The 21,660-nt window shown below is 47.8% G+C and overlaps 1 protein-coding gene across 2 annotated transcripts; it reads left to right on the top strand.

The window, feature by feature from the left end:
* The first annotated feature begins 4,812 nt into the window (after window positions 1-4,812).
* LOC123190990 (uncharacterized) lies at window positions 4,813-8,224 on the top strand. 2 transcript variants are annotated; one of them, XM_044603728.1, is made up of 6 exons: window positions 4,813-5,044; window positions 5,668-5,786; window positions 6,763-6,858; window positions 6,941-7,034; window positions 7,503-7,680; window positions 7,825-8,224. In XM_044603728.1, exons 3-6 carry the CDS (start codon window positions 6,772-6,774, stop codon window positions 7,889-7,891), a joined length of 426 nt encoding a protein of 141 aa, XP_044459663.1. In that variant the 5' UTR covers window positions 4,813-5,044; window positions 5,668-5,786; window positions 6,763-6,771; the 3' UTR covers window positions 7,892-8,224. The 2 variants fall into 2 exon arrangements, with proteins under 2 accessions (XP_044459663.1, XP_044459662.1); XM_044603727.1 differs by having other exon boundaries at window positions 6,757-6,858.
* The last annotated feature ends 13,436 nt before the right edge of the window (window positions 8,225-21,660 follow it).

The following is a 21,660-nucleotide window of genomic DNA, read 5'->3' as shown; positions in this document are numbered from 1 at the left end:
TGCGAGCGTTGCAACACTCTGCAACGCATCTGGGGATGAAGCAGCGTAAATCTCTCCTCACCCTAATTAATTTCTCTCCCCCGGTGAATTCAAGGATGTGCCCACAATAACTAATCACCCCACGTGAATTTGTCACGCCCGTTGCGCGCCCTACTGTCGTTGCCAGATGGCATCATTCGGATGTTGTTGGGCCTTTTGATGGATACACCATTATATCTCCCGTTGCAACGCACGGGTATATGTGCTAGTATAGAAAAAAAATCTCAAGGATTTCAATCCTTCATAAATAAATCCTATAAAAAAAATTTGAATCAAAGAAGCCCTGAAGCCCCGAAGAACACCCCGAACGGTTTCGCGTGCCGTTCTAAAAATTCGCCCGGGTCGCGATGCACAGCATCTGACCCGAACGCGCGCTCGTGCCGCGGCGATCCAGACATGGCCAGGGTACGTGGCCGCCTGTACGTGTAGGCCAGGCATCCGGGCGTCGAAGGACGGAGGACAGGCGGATCTCGCGCGCGCGCCCGTGACTGGAGTCGACCGACGGTGACCCCGTACGGCCGACAGGAGGACATGAGTGGCATCTGGCGTGACATATCTGGGACTGTGCACTGTCCACCGGACCCGTCGCATCATCGTACCCGGAACCGTCGGTTGGAAAAACGGTGGCGGAGCGGGAGGCGTCACCGGCGAAGCTACCGGAATCCAGCCGGATCGCGACAATGCGGTACGACCTTGTCGTCCAGCCCAGCCGCGGAAGCAACTCGATCCCGATCGATGCCATGCACCGAGGCGAGGCGGGCACGCCACGCGACGACGGGCAGGCGGGAGCGCACCCGTGGCGGCGCCGCTGCGAGATGCCGACGCCCCGTGACCGCGCGATGCCAGTCGGAGCGGAGCGCGCGCGCGCCAGAGCGTTCCGCCACGCCGCTATTCGCCCGCTGACCGTAGCGTCGTCGCCACCTCGCGGCCGTTGCCGTTTCAAAAAAGCAAGAAAAAAAATTAAATGCAGTCATGTGTTTTGGAACATCTCGGGCAGGCAGGCAGGTGTGGGTTTGTCTGTACTTGATACGCTAGCGACGAATGCACCGCATGACCCCCATCGACAAGGCCAAGCCAAGAACTGGGCGAGAGAGCCCGTGAGCGCGAATCACTCGATGGCTCAATCAATCGGGAGATTTGATCTAGCCCCACCTACATGAGAGCATCTACACACGTACACCGAATCCGCCCCGCCAATGTGCTCGGACGTGTCTGGGGCACTCACCGGACACTTTTCATTTTGATGCGTCCGCATTCGTATTATCTCAAATTCGATCCGTCATATCCATGCCACATGCATGAAAATAAATCTACATAGATCAACGAACTAGCATCAAATCTACTTAAACGATCATCGGACAACTAAAATATGACAGTACGTAAACATACGAGCAAATACCTAATGAAACAAGAATGCCCACCATTCCCTGGCCACCTCCTTCCCTTGCAGTCGGCGATGCTGCTTTGGCCATCAGTGTAGGCGTCGGCCACCGGAGGGTCATCGTTGTTGTCGTCGGAGCTTGATCCGTTGTTGTTGTCGTCCAACAGATCCATCTGCACCCCCGGCAAGCCTCCGGAGCTAGCGCTCCTGCTCCTCGATTTGCCTCTTTACCTTCACCGCTGTCTCCACCGACGCCTCGCGCTCCGACAACTCGATGGCAAGCCGGAGCATTTGGGCGTTTTTCCGCTCGAGCCATTGCACATCAGATTCCGTCGTTGCGTGTCCTCGGGATTGACCGAAGTGCACGTGATTTCCCAATACCCCGCCGACGCATCGCCAACGCTAGGGCCTCCCACGTGTCGTGCAGCCCGCACCTCTGACTCGGGGATCCTTAACCGGCCCGACGCCAGCGAGGGCACAAATACATTTGAAAGAAATGAGTCAATACATCTATTGATTGCCAAGGAGAGCCTATATATGCTCACCCAATCATCTTGTAGTTGAATGTGAGTTTTTCAATCATGCATTTCATGATGAAAATGGATAACTGTGCAAATGTTGCCGTTCCTACATGCTCAGGCACAACATTTTCACTCTAAATTGAAATCCTTGGTCATAGATTTGATTCATACGCTCATCCTCTACGATCATGTTGTACATGATCACACAAGCAGACATCACCTCCCACAACTTCTTGGTGCTCCAAATTCTAGCAAGATACTGAACGATGCCCTATCGAGATTGAAGAACACGAAAAACATGCTCCACATCCTTCCTAGCACTCTCTTGTGCTTGGGCAAATCCCTGCCTCTTCTCTCCTACCGGGTTGGGAATTATCTTCACAAAGATAGTCCAGTAAGGAAAGATACCATTAGCTAGGTAGTATCCTTTGTTGTAGTGGTGGCCATTGTTCTCAACATTGACATTTGGGCAATTATGTTATGTAGGCCTTTCGAACACCGGAGAATGCTGAAGCACGTTGATGTCGTTGTGGGAGCCGGCCATGCCGAAAGAAGAGTGTCAAATCTAGAGATCTTGTACAGCCACGGCCTCAAGAATGACAGTGCAAGCTTTCACTTGGCCCTTATACTGCCCTTGCCAAGCAGATGGACATTTTTTCCACTTTTAGTGCATATAATCTATGCTACCAAGCATACCCGGAAAGCCTCTAGCTGCATTGATCTCCAACAACCGGATTGTGTATGCAGCAGTTAGCTCTCTCAAGTACCCTGGACCAAACACTGCCACCACAGCCTTGCAAAACTTGTACATATAATCTAGGCAGGTGGATTCACTCATGCGGGCGTCCTCGTCAATAAGATCATCGGGTGTTCCGTATGCAAGTATCCGAATAGCTGCAGTGCATTTCTGAAAAGAGGAGAAGCCAACTTTCTCAAGTGCATCCGACTTGCATTCGAAATAATCATCGTAGGCCACAAACCCCTCCCGGATACAACTGAACACATATCTAGCCATCCAGAAGCGACGCCGGAATAACTTGTGTTTGAACAGTTGATCACCAGACGCGAAGTAGTCATCCCAAAGTAGGCAGTGTCCCATCTCCCTGATGCAATTCAACGCCGAAAGATGGCCCGCGATCAAGCCCCTAAACATCAGCCGCTGCCTAGCAATGTGGTCATGGACGACCAACACAACAACTACCATATCCTCATCGTTTGGTGACGGATTGTCCGAATCACAAATGAAGTTGTTGAAAAAAATTTACTCATATCCACTATCCATTTGTACCTTGCGGGTAAAACATAGAACACCTTGCTAGCGTGGTGGAAGAAGCCGGCCGGCGAAGAGCACCACCTGTCCTCCAGTCCAGGCAACAGGCCTATCGACGTTGAGGCTACAGTGGCAGCGGAGGCACCGGGATCAGAGCGTTTCCAGCGGCGGCGGAGGGTAGGGGTGGCGTGGTCGTGGCGGGTGCTACGGCGGTGGCTGCAGAGGCCATCAACACCGGCAAGTTCAGTCGTCAGTGTGCGGCGTGCTGCTGGGGGAGATGTGTGGGCAAGGGCGGTGGCCTCGGCAGTGTCCCATCGGTCGAAACTGGGCAACGGCAGAGAAGGCGGGGGTGGCCGAGTGTCGGCTGCAAATGGGAGAGGGAGGGGGAATGACCAATGTGCCACCGACTGACCGGCCAGGGGAGGAGGAAGGCAAGGGCGGGTGTCCCGTGCGCAGTCTTGCCCGTGCGTCCGCTTCATGTCCGCGCTGACGCTAACTAAGCTCAAATTTAGGTTTGAAATGAGTCACATGTGGACGGAAAATAGACACTTGTACGTTTAGATGGACGCATTGGGTCACGATTCCGCACGTACAGTCAGACGCGTTGGAGTTACTGTAAAGAGAGTGACCCGCATGCTGGCCGTGTCCGGCCGCCGGGGGCTGTGATCGATCGAGTCGCGCTTGATGAGATGGAGAAAACTGGCGTTGGATTTGGTCTGCTGAAATGTCGTGCACGCTTCCAAAACCCGGTGTCTGGAGCGGCATTTGCTGAGCAGACACGCATGTGCATTCTTCAGTCCCCGAACGCAACTTGTGATGCGGCGATCGTGGCCGATGGAGAGTTCTGTTTCTCTTGGCGCTCCTGCATGCATGCATGGTACTCTACTGTACAGTACTACCCTACCATGGCACATCTCCCCTCGCCCACATCACCGGACTCCAACGTGGGATGGATCATGGCTGGATCTGGCGCGCCCGCCCGTGAGTGAAGTCGACCGACGGTGACCTCGTACGTACTACGTACAGGTTGGCATGGTATATTGGCATGCATGGTGATACAGCCGAACCCCTCCCCGTCGCATCATCCTACGACCAGATGCTCGCGCGTGGCACCGTCACCGGCCGAGCGGCGGCGGCGGCTAGCGTCGCAAGAGCCAACCAACGAGGCTCCAACGGTCCAACCACGCCGGACCTTGCACGCTCGCCAACAACCATGGCACGCACGCGCACGGTCACCGAGGCGGGCAGGCGCAAAAGCGGTCGCGTTCGTCCGCTACCGGCAGGCACCCGTGGCGCCGCGCACCGATGCTGTGCAGCTGCACGTTCCCGGCAACGCGACAACAGTCGCGGGCGCTCCGCCACGCCGCTGCTCGCTGCTCGCTGCGTGGCCTGCGCCGCTGACCGTAGACTCGGCAAGCGCGCCCCCCCGTGTGCGGGCCCACATGGCAGACGACGCCACCGGTCCCGACGCCCTGGACCCTGTCCACGCTAGATCAGAGTGCCCGCTTCTGGCGCGTGGACTGGGTGCACCCCACCCTCTGAGACGCTGCGCGCGCCTCGTGAACCACCACCATCATCCAGCAGTTACCAGTCCCCCAACTCACCAGTCAGTTCAGTCCACCACCACCACCCCACCCCCCTCCCCTCCTCTCCTCTCTCTCCCTCCCCCACAGCTCGCTCGTCATCCCCGCCACTCCTGCAGCTTCTTCTCCTCCCCCAGACTGCGTCTGCGTCCTCCGATCCATCGGAACAGAAGCAGGGCCGTCATCCGGATCCCTGCCAGGAGCTCGCGGCCGAGCAATCCGAGGAGAATCCAACTAGAACCAGAACCAGGTGCGTGCTCTCTTCATCTTCTCCCCACCGCCGCAATCTCATTCCGGTTTCGCCTCCTAAACTCTCCCCGGACTGGACGCCATTCCTGCCCGCCTGCGTTTTCTTTCGGATTTGCGGCGGCCCGACGGAGATTTCTGAGTCTCGCTCGCCGGCGGTTAAACCAAGGGACATTTTGGAGGAGTAGTAGTAGGTGGTTGGTGTTCTTATTAGTCGCCGTTGATCAGAGCCCACGGGTGATGCGGAGGCTGCATTGTTAGGTACAAGATTAGTTGAGACATGTGTTTTCCTCTGTACACGCTCTCGAGTCTAGACAGCGGGGTGGGATTCTGTGGGGTTATTTGTTCTGTCCGCGAGAAAATAAGGATCAAATTTTGTGTTCCTCCACTCCACCAGTGAACTGGATTTGCATCAGTTTTCTTGCTGATTCAGTTTATTTCTCATTAGTTTCAGACTTTCAGTGAACTGGATCAAAAAGAAATCTCTAGTTTCAGGCCCTCCTTTTCTTTTCACCTGGATAATATATTGGGCCCTTCTGGCTCTTGCTGATTGTTGCAAATGCTGCATACATTTCAAGTTCTTGGCCGGGGAAAATGGCATTGAACTTCTGTTGCACATACCTGCAGGAAAATTTGGAACGCAAGTACTACAAAGCCAGTTGTAGACCCGGCTGGAGAGAACTCAGGGTCCATCCACATCCATCTCGACTCGAAGCAACCAGGGGAACACGAAAGCCAGTTGAAAGGTACCTTTCACTCAGATCTGACCCACCTCGTGACACTTCTGCTGTTAGTGTTATGTTTACACACCTTATTCTCGGTGGCTGCAATGTGCCAAGAAAGCTCCGCTCCAAAATAGTCTTAATTAGCTCCAGAGCATGTGTCAAATGTGGATCCTGTCCTGCATTTTGTATGCACGCACTTGTCCTGTCTGCTTGAAATATTGCATGTAAAGGGGATCTTGCTTGCTTGCTTGCTTGCACGGTTGGAAAGCTGTAGGTTTCACAAGCAAGCACGATGTAGCCCTTGCCGCCCATAGGTTGTTTGTGATTGATGTATAAAATACTCAGCGGTTGGTGGCATGTTGTGGTTCTTGCCCATTTGCACTCTCCCTTTAGATTCACTCAGGTTTCACTCATTTATTATCTGCCTCCTTTTTCATGTCTCTAGTTGGTGTGTTGTGCTAGCTTGATCTTTTCTGGGGTGTGCTTTTTAGGACGGCGATTTACTGTAGGTTAGCACTGTCAGTACACACGCCACATCTGCTTGCTATTTTTGTAGGGGTATTGTTCTTACTTAGAGTCAGCTCATCACCTTTCTTGGAAATCATGTTTGCCCAGTACGGCACTGCCGTGGGTCTGGTGCCTTGATGAATTTAGGCTGGTGGTGCTTTGGCAAATTTTCATAGCTGGCACATCAGAAAGTTTTTCTTGGAAATCATGTTCGCCCAGTACGGCAGTGCCGTGGGTCTGGTGCCTTGATGAATTTAGGCTGGTGGTGCTTTGGCAAATTTAATGGTTTCTTTTCATGGAAATTGTACTGATAGTGGTAGGTCAGGCATGTTAGTGCACCCCCTCCATTTAGTGCAGTATTAGATGGTACTCAACACCGTAATCATATCGGTTGCTGGGGTACTTTTAGTATGCTTCAAGCTCTTAATGGCCAATAAAATGAGATTTGGTACATACCACTCTATTGATCAGACTTTTGTTGCAGAGCCAGATCACAAGCATGGACAGGACAGGAAATGTGGTATTGGATATTGAGAGCCTGCCTCAACAACCCGATAAATGCTGCACTGGAAGTCCAAAGATGACTGTATGTCCTCTAATTTACATAATGAACACGAAGGTTCAGTAATTATTTGAAAGGGTCTTAACCTGCCATAATTTTCCTGCAGAGAGCCCTGTCGCGTAAGGGTCCAAACCGCATGGAGAGGAGGGGCGGTGAAGAGCAGGAGCCAGATGACTTGGCAAAAAAAGTTATCATTAAAGGTGACAAACTACAGTTTTTTTGGTCTAAGTTTTTAGGAACTATTTTATACAATTTTGCATTTATTGGTATACAATATATAATTACATACATCCTATTCTTTGTGACACATAATTGCAAGATCCTTTTGATCCTAGCTGCTTTTGCTCCATGCACATACATATTTTGAGCATTAACCTGAATCTAGACCAGAAAAAAAGGGAAATGTCCTAATTTCTAAAGTACCATTCTGAAGTGAGAAAGCTTTCCGAAATTCCTTTTGCAACTTCACAGTTAGCTGGTATGGTATTGATGATTGATCCTGTGAGGATATAACAAATTGTACTTCAATTTTATGGTTGGCAAACAAACCTGTCTACTGCTTTAAGCATATATATGCAGAGTCAATTTCCGATTCGGAACACTGCTGCCGCAATTCGACAGTAATAACCACTGGTGCTTATATTTATTTGAAATTTTCTTCACTGCAGTTGTTCCATCTCAGTTGGAGCAGATCAAGTTGCCGCTAGTGCACAACAAAACTTTGGTCACTCCACATTGCACTGCCACCGCACCTGTTCTGACTGACTCTGTTGAAGGAAGGTCCAAGAGATTTAATCGACTCACGGCGTTTCATCCGCGCAGAATTCTTCTCTTCTTTGCAACTTTGTAAGTCACCCACCTTGTTGAGTTTGTCATTCTGTTGTGCCCGCCTTTCTCCTCCTCTTTAACTCGTTTATTACAGTCACCGTTGGCTGCTGCTCTCTAACCCGTTTCCTTCTCATGCAATGTCTGTTTGTGCCTCCCTGACAGGTCGAGCGTGGGGACGATGGTGCTGATATACTTCACCCTCGGCATCACCGGCAAGGTGGAAGCATAGTCTTTCTTTACATTGGCGGCGTGGCGGTACATTCCATAGCTAGGACCAGCTTTCTTTCTTTTCAGTTTTTGCTTTGTTTTGGGGAGATGAAGGACTACTGTAGCATTATAGCGATGCAACAGCAATGGAGACGGACACCAACATTCAAAAAAAAAGCAATGGAGATGACACAGTCAGGCTCTCGTCTCGACCAAGCGGTGCTCGTCATCACTGCCGCCCAGCCCAGTGTGGTGCTCCTTGGCCTCCCAGAAATTTTCTTCCGTTGTGTACGTATAAAGAAAGAGTGTGTGACAGTGTGAGACTGACACAGAGTGCCGTTGGTGATGATGATGATGAGTGCGCGCTGTGTTGCTCGACGCGGGTTCGGATACGAACCCCACTCCTTTGGCTGCTGGAAGCGAGAGAAGGAGCCGTGTCAGTCTTCATTATTACGCCCCCACCACCTCCAGCGGCCTCCCGCCTGCTTTGGCGTCCCCGTTGCCCGGGTGCGTGGCACTCTGCTCTGGCCGTTGCCCAAGTGGCGACGCTCCTCTGCGCGCGCACCACGGCGACGCCACTCACGCTGCCGACTTTTTCCTGTTGGCACTCAAGCCGCGCCCTGAATCTGCTCCGGTGGAGCAGCTCGCGTGCGCGGCAGACCGGGCCCGGTGGCCCGGTGGGGCACGGAGGCTGGGTGGGTGTGCAATGCAACCGTGCAAGTGCATCGTCTGCTAGTTCTTCTTCCCAGACTCAGAAATCTGCCCCGCTGCGAGATCCGTTGTGGAATCTGTCGGCCCCGCCGTGCCGGGGGCCGGACCGGCACACGACCGTTCAAAAGCACCTGCCCGTGGACGAATGATTGGCCAACGATTCTACGCTACCCCAAACTGACGGATTTTGTGGCGCCGTCCGGCCTCTTTTAAATAGTTTTACAACCAGATAACAAAATACAAAGTCTACAATCAAATTTAATTTTTTTTGCAGAATACATTCAAATTTAAATTGTCACAAATACATCGAAAAGAAAATGAACGGATGCATCTACTGGTTTGCACATGTGCTCGTTTTGACGCTGCGTATGAGTATGCTAATCACGCATTTTATGATGATATTGGTGAACTCGCTCCCACTATCCATGATATCTTGTGAGCGAAGTGTTGAACACCTTGCGGTTGTGGTGGAGACGCGGCCAATGAAGAGCACCACGGCCTCCCATACAGGTAGCATGACTGTAGAAGCGGAGACAAGGGCGGTATGGGGTTGATGGACGTCGCTGGCGGCCATGGTTTCTCTAGTACCACCGGCGACGAAGAAAGCCCACAAACGCCGACAAGAACTTCTCCGAAAGAGGGAGGATGGGGTGGGGGGATTTTGTGGATGCGGCGCGGTTGATGGGGCAGCCGGCCTGGACTGCGGCGGAGCGGCCGAAAAATGGGCGGCGACGGCTATGGTAGGGGAAGGGGTAGGTTTTCACCGACGCGCGGGGTAAGGGAGGACAAAGAGAGCACCCGCGTACGTCTGCGCCCTGTCCGTTTGGACGCAGACATGACCCAAGAAAATGGGTCAAGGACGGACAAAAAACGAACGCTCGTCCGTTTGCAGTCGTCTATTGAGCCATGTTCTGTGTCCGTTTCGTTCCAAACGGATAGAGACAGACCAAATAGGGTCTCACGAGTTGGCCTAATGCATTGCGCGCGCCACACCTCTGCGGGGTGCCCTATGTCTCGCATTAAGGCCTTGTTTGGATACTAAGAATTAGTTGTGAGATTATAGAAAACGGGGTTTTAGAGAATTTTTAGGAAAACCGGTTTTCGCTATTGTTTCAGTTACGGTAGGTCTATATAATTTCTTGTTTGGATGGGAAAAAAATAGAAAAACGAGATTAAGCAATTCTTTGTTTGGGTTGCCTCGTACGCAGTTGCCTCTCTTCGCTGGTCGCCTTCTACGGACTGCGCTTCTCTCGTCCCGCTCCGAGCACGATGGTGGCGAGACCTAGCACATGAGCACATGATTCGTTTGCAGGCTGCAGTTGCAGCTATGCATGGGCCATGGGGCACGCCCGTACGAGGCAGATGTGGCGCTGGACGCAGCCAAGCTGAGCACACAGACATGGCAGACGAGCATGGTGCGGCCACATATTTTCGTATTGAAAGCGAAGTAGCTGCCAAGCTCAATGCCCGTCGTGGCGGCGTTGTCTGGCACGACTAAGTCCAACGAGGCGTTGTTGGTCATGTCCACTGATGGAGCTCACCACGACGAGGAATCAATTTCATCCTCTTGTCGTTCCTCATCCATACCGGGAAGCTCGACGTCGTTGTTGACGACGTCCATGAGCCAGAAAGAGGTTGTGTCTTCATGCGTGTCAACCGTACTCCTTGACTGCCACATCGAGGGACCTCTGTGTTCATGGACTCCTTAACATCTTGGGCCTCGTCGGCCGGAGGCGCTGTAGCTATGGCAGCGGCAGGACCTGCTCGGCGACCGCTAACCCAGCCGCAGCCTTTGAGCACACGGTCGACGAATCAAGTCTGGGTGTCCGCCGTCTGTGTCTCTGAGCACTTGTAGTAGCACATGCAGGAGCTAGCCGACGTCTCGTCGACCCGCCGGCAACGCATACGAGGATGAACCTGAGGTCAACGATACCGAGGAACAGGTATATGTTAATCGCGTTTTTGCAAAAACGACTAATAGTCATTTTTCCATAAACGCAAAATCCTGGGTTATGGAGAACCAAGTTTGCTATATCCACAGGTTAGTTAGGAGATCCAAACAAAATTTTATTCTGTTAGAGCCGTTTCCCAGTTTATAGAGATCGGGTTTTGTATATTCTTCTTATCCAAACAACCTCTAAGTGAGATAGGAGCGAACCCCTCGCTGAAGGAAAATGCCACTTGGGCCCGCCCACGCGCGGTGGATACACCTACCTGTTTTCTGTTTTGTTTTTATTTTCTTTTGCTTTTCTACAGTTTGTTTATACTTCATAATATTATATATATACACACACTTTTCAAAAATACATGTAGGATCGCTGGAGTGTTTGGCTGTGCAGTTTCTTCTGGCTAATGCATGTTTTTTTTTTTGCTTCCAAAATTTTGTGAGTGTGCGTTAGTTCGAACCCACGACATCCTATGTGTGCGCAGGTGGCCAGCATCATTGGACCGAGAGGGCCATTTTTGAATCTTTTCTGTTTAAAATGCCAAATATATTTTTCGATCCCAGAAATCCCATGGCAGTTTTATATTTTGTAGCATGAGATTTTTTTTAAAGAGGATGGCATTTTTACTATTGAGAGATGGCATTTTCTATTTTATGGCATAACAGTTTTATTATTAAGCGCATGGTATTTGTTATTAACAATATGATGCCATTTTTATTATAAGATAGCAATTTTGCTATGAGAGGATGCCATTTTGCTTGATAAGAGGATGGCATTTTTATCATGGCAGTTTTGTATAAAGAGGGTGGCTTGTTTTATAAAGAGGATGACATTTTTTATAAAGAGGATGGTATTTTTTTTATTATAAGAGGATTGCATTTTCTATAACGAGGATGGAACTTTTTAATTATAAGTGAATGTCATTTTTTTATAATAAGGATGCCATTTTTATAATAAGAGGATGTCCTTTTATTTATAAGAAGATGACATTTTTTATCATGACATTTATTATAAATCTGTCATGCATGATTTATATATGATGGTATTTTTTTCCTTTTTTGTGTACTAGCTGTTATACATGAAAAATCTTTTGAGATGCGGTAGTTTATATATATTTTTTCTTTCTTTTTTATGTAATGGGCTGCAAGGCCTACTAAAAAGGACTGACTGGGCAGGGCTGGGTCGTCCTGGGGTCGCTCCGGCTTTGTCCTATGGGCATGGCCGACCAAAGCTTGTCTGGGTCAAAGTGTGAGGAAACCCTGCGTGTCCATATCTCGCTTTTAGCAAGATAGAAGAAGGCTTTGCAGCAAGGCAACTTGAAATGGGACAAGTTACTGTAGTTAACGTAGCTCCGATTTTTCTTAAGTTTGGTTGTTATATATAGTAATTTCTGTTGTTGCTTTTTGGGTTTTTATTGCTATTTTTATATTTTTCAAATAATAAAAAATACACATATATTCTGAATAAATAATGTACTCCCTGCAATTCGTATTACTTGTCGATCAAATGGATGTATCTGGCATTGAAATATATTCTAGTTACATCCGTCTGAGCGACAAGTAATATGTACCAGATGGAGTACTACTTTTTTTTTTAAATGTTCACTATGAATTTGACAAAAGTTAACACATTGTAAAAAATAAGTGTAATTTTTAGAAAAAAATGCTAATAGCATTAAGAAATTGTTCATGACATTTAACCAATGTTCACGCATTTCAAAAGAATGTACATGAATTTTTTGGAAAATGTTATGTGATGTGAAAAATTATTTGTTTAATTCAAAAGAAATGTATCTTGATCTCTTCATTTCGAAATACTTGTCCTGATTTTTGTTCAAGTCTATAAATTACATTTTAAAAAGTGTTAATTATTTATTTCAAAAATATTAAACATATATATAAATGTTTTAGATGTACTAGAACAATGCATGTGCGTTGCAACGGGATATAAATACTCTAGTACATTAACTTGTGATTTGCCTATCCATAATAATGCGATTTTGTAAATAAATGTTCATATCAAAATTTATCGGTGAATTACATTATATTTTGATTAAAAGTTTTATAAGAGCATCTCTAGCAGACCCCGTATAATGTCGATCCGAAAAATGCATATACAGTTCGCGGAAAAACGGCTTTACGGGCCGGCACGGACGACGGCCACAGAATATCCATTTTTACGGGTCCGCTTTGCGGGGTCTGCTCGGCCGCCGCCCGCGCCGTCCTATATATCAGTACTTTGCATTTCAATTTTGGGCATGAAAACATATTTTTTTGCTTTTTTTATTTTCTTTTAGGGCATTGGATATAGAATAATTCACCAACTCTTTGCTAGAATAGTAAGACCAAAGAAAACAAGAACTACAATTAGGCATTTTAGAAGATATCTAGCTTCCATAACTGCTCCCACTAGTTGGACCAACATCTTCTCCATGCATTTATTGTTTATCTGCGGATTCTTGATCTTGCATTCTTCATTCTTCTTCTTTGATTCTAAAGAAGTGGACACCGCTTTCCCTCTACTTTCTTCTCTAATTGCACATGCAGCCGCATCATTAGCCTCAATTCTACCAACGAGTGCACGGACATATATTAAGTTTCTTTCTATCTATCAATAAGTCGATGTATTCTTCTTCTCAAAACCAAATGGGCATCCATCTTCCTACACACAAGACCACCTCAATAAGCTATCGAAATTGAACCGAATAGGTTGACAAAGCCGAATGAAAACAAGAACATACCCTGTCATTTTCGCATTTGAAGGATACCCCTCCGGGGTGTTTCGGCGTGCTAGATGTTAGTCGGAGCACTGTCGGCATGGAGTCGTCGCACCGTATGAGCGGCATCGACGAGCTGGCGAGCCGCTGCGCGAGCGCCAAGCCCGGGCGACGGCCGGGCAAACCGACTACACCGACTAGAGGACGAACAAGTACCTGCATGCGGCGCTGGGGCTTTGCCGGGGCTGTGCGGGGTGCTCCTCGAACAATCCATGGCTTGGCGCAGCCACCGGTGGCCAGAAATGCAATATTCGACGACCGCGACAAATAACCGCCGATCTGCAACTTTTCGGCCGGCCGAGGTAGGAGGAAGTGGCGGAGGACAATCTCGGGCATGTGGCGGCCCGCCGGCGTGATCCCGATGGCTGGTAAGGCCGGAATCAGAGGCAGCGGCCCGGCGGCGATGGGTGAGGGAAAGCGCGGGCTGAAATGCCCCCCGCCAACAGCTACCTCTATATATAGGGCACGGGCGAGGGGGAGGACCCGCATTTTCATGGGTTGAGGTGGGAATTATGCCGCGCCCCACAAAATTTTATACGAGTCCGACGCGTTTGCGGGGTTTGTGAAGGAAATATGCCCTAGAGGCAATAATAAAGATATTATTTATTTCCTCATATCATGATAAATGTTTATTATTCATGCTAGAATTGTATTAACCGGAAACATAATACATGTGTGAATACATAGACAAACATAGTGTCACTAGTATGCCTCTACTTGACTAGCTCGTTGATCAAAGATGGTTGAGTTTCTTAGCCCTAGACATGAGTTGTCTTTTGATTAACGGGATCACATCATTAGGAGAATGATGTGATTGACATGACCCATTTCGTTAGCTTAGCACTTGATCGTTTAGTTTACTGCTATTGCTTTCTTCATGACTTACACATGTTCCTATGACTATGAGATTATGCAACTCCCGATTACCGGAAGAACATTTTGTGTGCTACCAAACGTCATAACATAACTGGGTGATTATAAAGGTGCTCTACAGGTGTCTCCGATGGTGTTCGTTGAGTTGGCATAGATCGAGAATAGGATTTGTCACTCCGATTGTCAGAGAGGTATCTCTGGGCCCTCTCGGTAATGCACATCACTATAAGCCTTGCAAGAAATGTGACTAATGAGTTAGTTACGGGATGATGCATTGCAGAACGAGTAAAGAGACTTGCCGGTAACGAGATTGAACTAGGTATTGAGATACCGACGGTGGAGTCTCAGGCAAGTAACATACCGATGACAAAGGGAACAACGTATATTGTTATGCGGTTTGACCGATAAAGATCTTCGTAGAATATGTAGGAACCAATATGAGCATCCAGGTTCCGCTATTGGTTATTGACCGGAGACGTGTCTCGGTCATGTCTACATAGTTCTCGAACCCGTAGGGTCCGCACGCTTAAAGTTCTGTGACGATCAGTATTATGTGTTTTTGTGTTTTGATGTACCGAAGGTCGTTCGGAGTCCCGGATATGATCACGGATATGACGAGGAGTCTCGAAATGGTCGAGACATAAAGATTGATATATTGGATGACTATGTTCGGACACGGAAGTGTTTCGGGAGGTTTCAGACATATACCGGAGTACCGGGGGTTACCGGAACCCCCCGGGGAGTATATTGGGCCTAATGGGCCTTAGTGGGAGAAGAGGAGGGGCGGCCAGGGCGGCCGCGCGCCCCCTCCCCCTCTAGTCCGAATTGGACAAGGAGTGGGGCGGCGCCCCCCTTTCCTTCTCTCCTTCTCTCCCTTCCTTCTCCTCTCCTACTCCTACTTGGAAGGGGGGAGTCCTACTCCCGGTGGGAGTAGGACTCCTCATGGGGCGCGCCATAGGAGGCCGGCCCCCTCCCCCTCCTCCAATCCTTTATATACGGGGAGGGGGCACCCCTTGGAGACACAACAATTGATTATTGATCTCTTAGCCATGTGCGGTGCCCCCTCCACCATAATCCACCTCGGTCATATCATAGCGGTGCTTAGGCGAAGCCCTGCGTCGGTAGCTTCATCAACACCGTCACCACGCCGTCGTGCTGACGAAGCTCTTCCCGAAGCTCTACTAGATCATGAGTTTGCGGGACGTCCTCGAGCTGAACGCGGAGGTGTCGTACGTTCTGTACTGAAGATTGGTTGATCATGAAGACGTACGACTACATCAACCACGTTGTCATAACACTTCCGCTTACGGTCTACGAGGGTACGTAGATGACACTCTCCACTCTTGTTGCTATGCATCACCATGATCTTGCATGTGCGTAGGATTTTTTTGAAATTACTACGTTCCCCAACAGTGGCATCCGAACCAGGTTTATGCATAGATGTTATATGCACGAGTAGAACACAAGTGATTTGTGGGCGATACAAGCCATACTGCTTACCAGCATGTCATACTTTGGTTCGGCGGTATTGTTGGATGAAGCGGCCCAGACCGACATTACGCGCACGCTTACGTGAGACTGGTTCTACCAACGTGCTTTGCACACAGGTGGCTGGCGGGTGTCAGTTTCTCCAACTTTAGTTGAACCGAGTGTGACTACACCCGGTCCTTGTTGAAGGTTAAAACAACACTAACTTGACGAACTATCATTGTGGTTTTGATGCGTAGGTAAGAACGGTTCTTGCTCAGCCCGTAGCAACCACGTAAAACTTGCAACAACAAAGTAGAGGACGTCTAACTTATTTTTGCAGGGCATGTTGTGATGTGATATGGTCAAGGCATGATGCTATATTTTATTGTATGAGATAATCATGTTTTGTAACGGAGTTATCGGCAACTGGCAGGAGCCATATGGTTGTCACTTTATTGTATGAAATGCAATCGCCATGTAATTGCTTTACTTTATCACTAAGCGGTAGCGATAGTCGTAGAAGCAATAGTTGGCGAGACGACAACGATGCTACGATGGAGATCAAGGTGTCGCGCCAGTGACGATGGTGATCATGACGGTGCTTTGGAGATGGAGATCAAAGGCACAAGATGATGATGGTGAAAGAACATGCGGTGCCCCCATGTTTGGTTTTGGTAATTGATGACAATCTCTATGGACTAATGGTTGCCTTGAGTTATATTTGAAGGTTTTGTCCATAGGCTTTTCTTGGAGTACATGTGTTGGTTTCAAGGAGAGTTTGTGTCGACCAAGGTGCTATTCAAGGAATTACCTAAAGATTGGTCTTGTGAGAGGTTGATCAAGACTAAGTTAAAGAGTGAATCAAGATGATCAACCCACAAAGTGTAGAAGATGTACCGAGAGGGATCAAGTGATCCCATGGTATGGTAAGCATTGTCAATTACGCTTTGTGTACTAACCCATGGTCTTCGTGAGGGTTCTTTGTGGGGTTAGGTTGCGGTGTGTAAGTTCAAGTGGAGCACCACAAAGAGATCAAATGCTTGAAGCTTGTTGTCCTTTGTGGTGACAATGGACCTGTGAAGATGTGCGGAAGAGTAGCTCGCCCATAGTAGAGTATGGGGGAGCAATCAACTAGTCTTCATCGACTCAACACAATCAAGAAAGGTTGCGGTGCAAGTTCAAGTGGAGCATCACAAAGAGATCAAATGCTTGAAGCTTGCCGTCCATTATGGTGACAATGGACTTGTGAAGATGTGCGGAAGAAAGGCTCACCCATAGTGGAGTATGGGGGAGCAATCAACTAGTCTTCATCGAGCCAACACAATCAAGAAAGGTGGTCCAACTTGAGGGAGTCAAGATCGTCATCATCTAGCTCAAGTAGACCATGTGCAAGGCAAAGGTTTTCCCTTGATAGGTTTTCTATTTTACCGGTCTCATGATGGTAGTTGGGAGACCGGGTAATAGGATCGTTTGCCATACCATCAAGGGGGGCTCTCAATGAGTAGCTTGATCATATCGTTCGTTGAGAGCTCAAACCATTGCATCCTTGCATCATCTTTCTTGGTTCTTGTTTGGTTCTCTTTGTGAGTCTTAGAGCTTACGGTCATCTTGTTGACAAGCTTGAGTTCATCGAAAACGGAGTTCGCTTGCATCTTCTATGATGTTTTTGATGTTGGAGGTTTTGCCGGTTCTTCTCAGTTGGAGGTTTCACTCCTCTTTTTGTTAGGCATACCTCCTCTCGGTCGCTGTTTTGATGCTACTCGTCGTCTTGTTTCCAACAAGCTTGAGTTTTCTCAATTCGGAGCTCATATGCAGAAGTTATGGCAGTTCTGGTTTTCTTGAGTGTGGTTTTTGTCAGGGTCCCAGCGGTAGTACCGTGGTACCCAGCGGTAGTACCGCTGAGGAGTCACAAGCGGCAGTACCGCTCCGCAGCGGTAGTACCGGCGGTGACTCCGCAACAGTACTACCGTTGGCTTACCAGGTCCCTACCGCGTCGATTCGAGGGGTCTTTTTCTGTGTCGGATTGTGCGGTACCTCGCTGCGGCAGTAGTGCAGCAGTACCGCTCCTTACGGCAGTACCTCCCTTCCTCCGCGGTAGTATCGCCCGATTCCCTCTTTCCCTTTACCCTTCGTTCTGCGCGGCAGTACCGCCGAAGGGTGCGGCAGTATTGCCTAACCCAGCGGTAGTACCGCTGTCTCCTACGGTACTACCGCCCCAAGGTTCATGTTTTGTTGCTCCTTTTCCCTGTTTCTTCCGCCTGAGCGGTAGTACCGCTCATGGAGCGGGCTGAGCACATAACGGTTGGATTTTCCCCCTCCTATAAAAGGGGGTCTTCTTCCCTATTGAATATCATCCTTTGAGCTCGTGTTCTTCCCCCATTGTTGACCTTCTTTGAGCTTCCTAACTCTCAATCCCTCCATGGATTCTTGCTAGTTTTTGAGGGAAAAGAGAGAGGAGATCTAGATCCACATTTTCACCAATCACTTTCTCCTCTATGTGAGGGGAACCCCTTGGGTCTAGATCTTGGTGTTCTTGGTGTTCTCTTTCTTGTTCTTCCTATCATTTTCCTCCCTAGCATTAGTTGCTTCGGTGGGATTTGAGAGAGAAGGACTTGGGCACTCCGTGTGCCCTTGCCATTGCATTTGGTGCATCGGTTTGAGTTCTCCACGTGATACATGGAAGTTACAAGTTGAGAAGCTTATTACTCTTGGGTGCTTGGTACCCTTGAGCTTGTTCCTCTTGGGTGCTTGGGCGCCCTAGACGGTTGTTGGTGTTCGGAGCTCAATCATTGTGGTGCAAAGCTCCGGGCAAGCGTCGGGGTCTCCAATTAGGTTGTGGAGATCACCCTGAGCAATTTGACGGGTACCAGTGACCGCCCCCCAAGGGTTGCCAAAGTGTACGGGTTCGGTGACCGCCCCCAAGGGTTGCCATTTGTACGGGTTCGGTGACCGCCCTCAAGGGTCCCTTAGTGGAATCACGGCATCTTGCATTTTGCGAGAGCGTGAGGAGATTACGGTGGCCCTAGTGGCTTCTTGGGGAGCATTGTGCCTCCACACCGCTCCAAACGGAGATTAGCATCCGCAAGGGTGTGAACTTCGGGATACATCATCGTCTCCTCGTGCCTCGGTTATCTCTTACCCGAGCCCTTTACTTATGCACTTTACTTTGTGATAGCCATATTGTTTCTTGTCATATATCTTGCTATCACATAGTTGCTTATCCGTCTTAGCATAAGTTGTTGGTGCACATAGGTGAGCCTAGTTGTTTTAGGTTTTGTGCTTGACAAATTAACCGCTAGGTTTATTCCGCATTTGTTCAAGCCTAAACTGTAATTATTTTAATATGCCAATTCACCCCCTCTCTAGGCGACATCGATGATCTTTCAGATGGCCATATCATATCACTTATATTGATTGCATGTGATGTTTATCCTTTATGCATCTTATTCTGCTTTGATTGACGGTTGCATTATAAGATGATCTCTCACTAAAAATTTCAAGGTACAAGTGTTCTCTCTGAGTATGCACCGTTGCAAAAGTTCGTTGTGCCGAGAAACCACGTGATGATCGGGTGTGATAAGCTCAACATTCTTATACAATGGGTGCAAGCCAGTTTTGCACACGCAGAATACTCGGGTTAAACTTGACGAGCCTAGCATATACAGATATGGCCTCAGAACACTGAGACCGAAAGGTCGAGCGTGACCCATATAGTAGATATGATCAACATAGTGATGTTCACCATTGAAGACTACTCCATTTCACGTGATGATCGGTTATTGTTTAGTTGATTTGGATCACGTGATCACTTAGATGATTAGAGGGATGTCTATCTAAGTGGGAGTTCTTAAGTAATATGATTAATTGAACTTAAATTTATCATGAACTTAGTACCTGATAGTGTTTCGCTTGTCTATGTTGTTGTAGATAGATGGCCCGTGCTGTTATTCTGTTGAATTTTAATGCGTTCCTTGAGAAAGCAAAGTTGAAAGATGATGGTAGCAATTACACGGACTGGGTCCGTAACTTGAGGATTATCCTCATTGCTGCACAGAAGAATTACGTCCTAGAAGCACCGCTGGGTGCCAGGCCTGCTGCAGATGCTACTGATGACCTTAAGAACGTCTGGCAGAGCAAAGCTGATGACTACTTGATATTCAGAGCGCCATGCTTTACGGCTTAGAACCGGGACTTCAACGGCATTTTGAACGTCATGGAGCATATGAGATGTTTCAGGAGTTGAAGTTGATATTTCAAGCAAATGCCCGGATTGAGAGATATGAAGTCTCCAATAAGTTCTACAGCTGCAAGATGGAGGAGAATAGTTCTGTCAGTGAACATATACTCAAAATGTATGGGTATAACAATCACTTGATTCAATTGGGAGTTAATCTTCCGGATGATAGTGTCATTGACAGAATTCTTCAATCACTGCCACCAAGGTACAAGAGCTTCGTGATGAACTATAATATGCAAGGGATGGATAAGACGATTTCCGAACTCTTCGCAATGCTAAAGGCTACGGAGGTAGAAATCAAGAAGAAGCATCAAGTGTTGATGGTCAACAAGACCACCAGTTTCAAGAAAAAGGGTAAAGGGAAGAAGAAGGGGAATTTCAAAAAGAACGGCAAACAAGTTGCTGCTTAGGAGAAGAAACTCAAGTCTGGACCTAAGCCTGAGACTGAGTGCTTCTACTGCAAACAGACTGGTCACTGAAAGCGGAACTGCCCCAAGTATTGGGCGGATAAGAAGGATGGCAAGGTGAACAAAGGTATATGTGATAGACATGTTATTGATGTGTACCTTACTAGAGCTCACAGTAGCACCTGGGTATTTGATATTGGTTCTGTTGCTAATATTTGCAACTCGAAACAGGGGCTATGGATTGAGTGAAGATTAACTAAGGACGAGGTGACGATGCGTGTGGGAAATGGTTCCAAAGTCGATGTGATCGCCGTCGGCACGCTACCTCTACATCTACCTTCGGGATTAATTTTAGACCTGAATAATTGTTATTTGGTGCCAGCGTTAAGAATGAACATTATATTTGGATCTTGTTTGATGCGAGACGGTTATTCATTTAAATTTGAGAATAATGGTTGTTCTATGTATATGAGTAATATCTTTTATGGTTATGCACCCTTGAAGAGTTGTCTATTTGTGTTGAATCTCTACAGTGGTAATACACATATTCATAATGCTGAAGCCAAAAGATGCAGAGTTGATAATGATAGTGCAACTTATTTGTGGCATTGCTGTTTAGGTCATATTGGTGTAAAGCGCATGAAGAAACTCCATACCGGTGCACTTCTGGGTTCACTTGATTATGAATCACTTGGCACTTGCGAACCATGCCTCATGAGCAAGATGACTAAAATGCCGTTCTCCGGAACAATGGAGCGAGCAACAAATTTATTGGAAATCATACATACTGATGTATGTGGTCCAATGAATATTGAGGCTCGCGGTGGGTATCGTTATTTTCTCACCTTCACAGATAATTTGTGCAGATATGGTAATATCTACTTAATGAAACATAAGTCTGAAACATTTAAAAAGTTTAAAGAATTTTAGAGTGAAGTGGAAAATCATCGTAATAAGAAAATAAAGTTTCTACGATCTGATCGTGGAGAAGAATATTTGAGTTATGAGTATGGTCTATATTTGAAACAATGTGGAATAGTTTCGCAACTCACGCCACCCGGAACACCACAACGTAATGGTGTGTCCGAACGTTGTAATTGTACTTTACTAGATATGGTGCGATCTATGACGACTCTTACTGATTTACCGCTATCATTTTGGGGTTATGCTTTAGAGACGGTTGCATTCACGTTAAATAGGGCACCATTGAAATCCGTTGAGACGACGCCTTATGAACTGTGGTTTGGCAAGAAACCAAAGTTGTCGTTTCTTAAAGTTTGGGGCTGCGATGCTTATGTGAAGAAGCTTCAACCTGATAAGCTCGAACCCAAATCAGAGAAATGTGTCTTCATAGGATACCCAAAGGAAAAT

Source organism: Triticum aestivum, chromosome 2A (assembly GCF_018294505.1).
Source record: "Triticum aestivum cultivar Chinese Spring chromosome 2A, IWGSC CS RefSeq v2.1, whole genome shotgun sequence".
Lineage (NCBI taxonomy): Eukaryota > Viridiplantae > Streptophyta > Magnoliopsida > Poales > Poaceae > Triticum > Triticum aestivum.
Note: the sequence above shows the minus strand (reverse complement) of the source record. Positions and strands in the feature narration are given on the sequence as shown.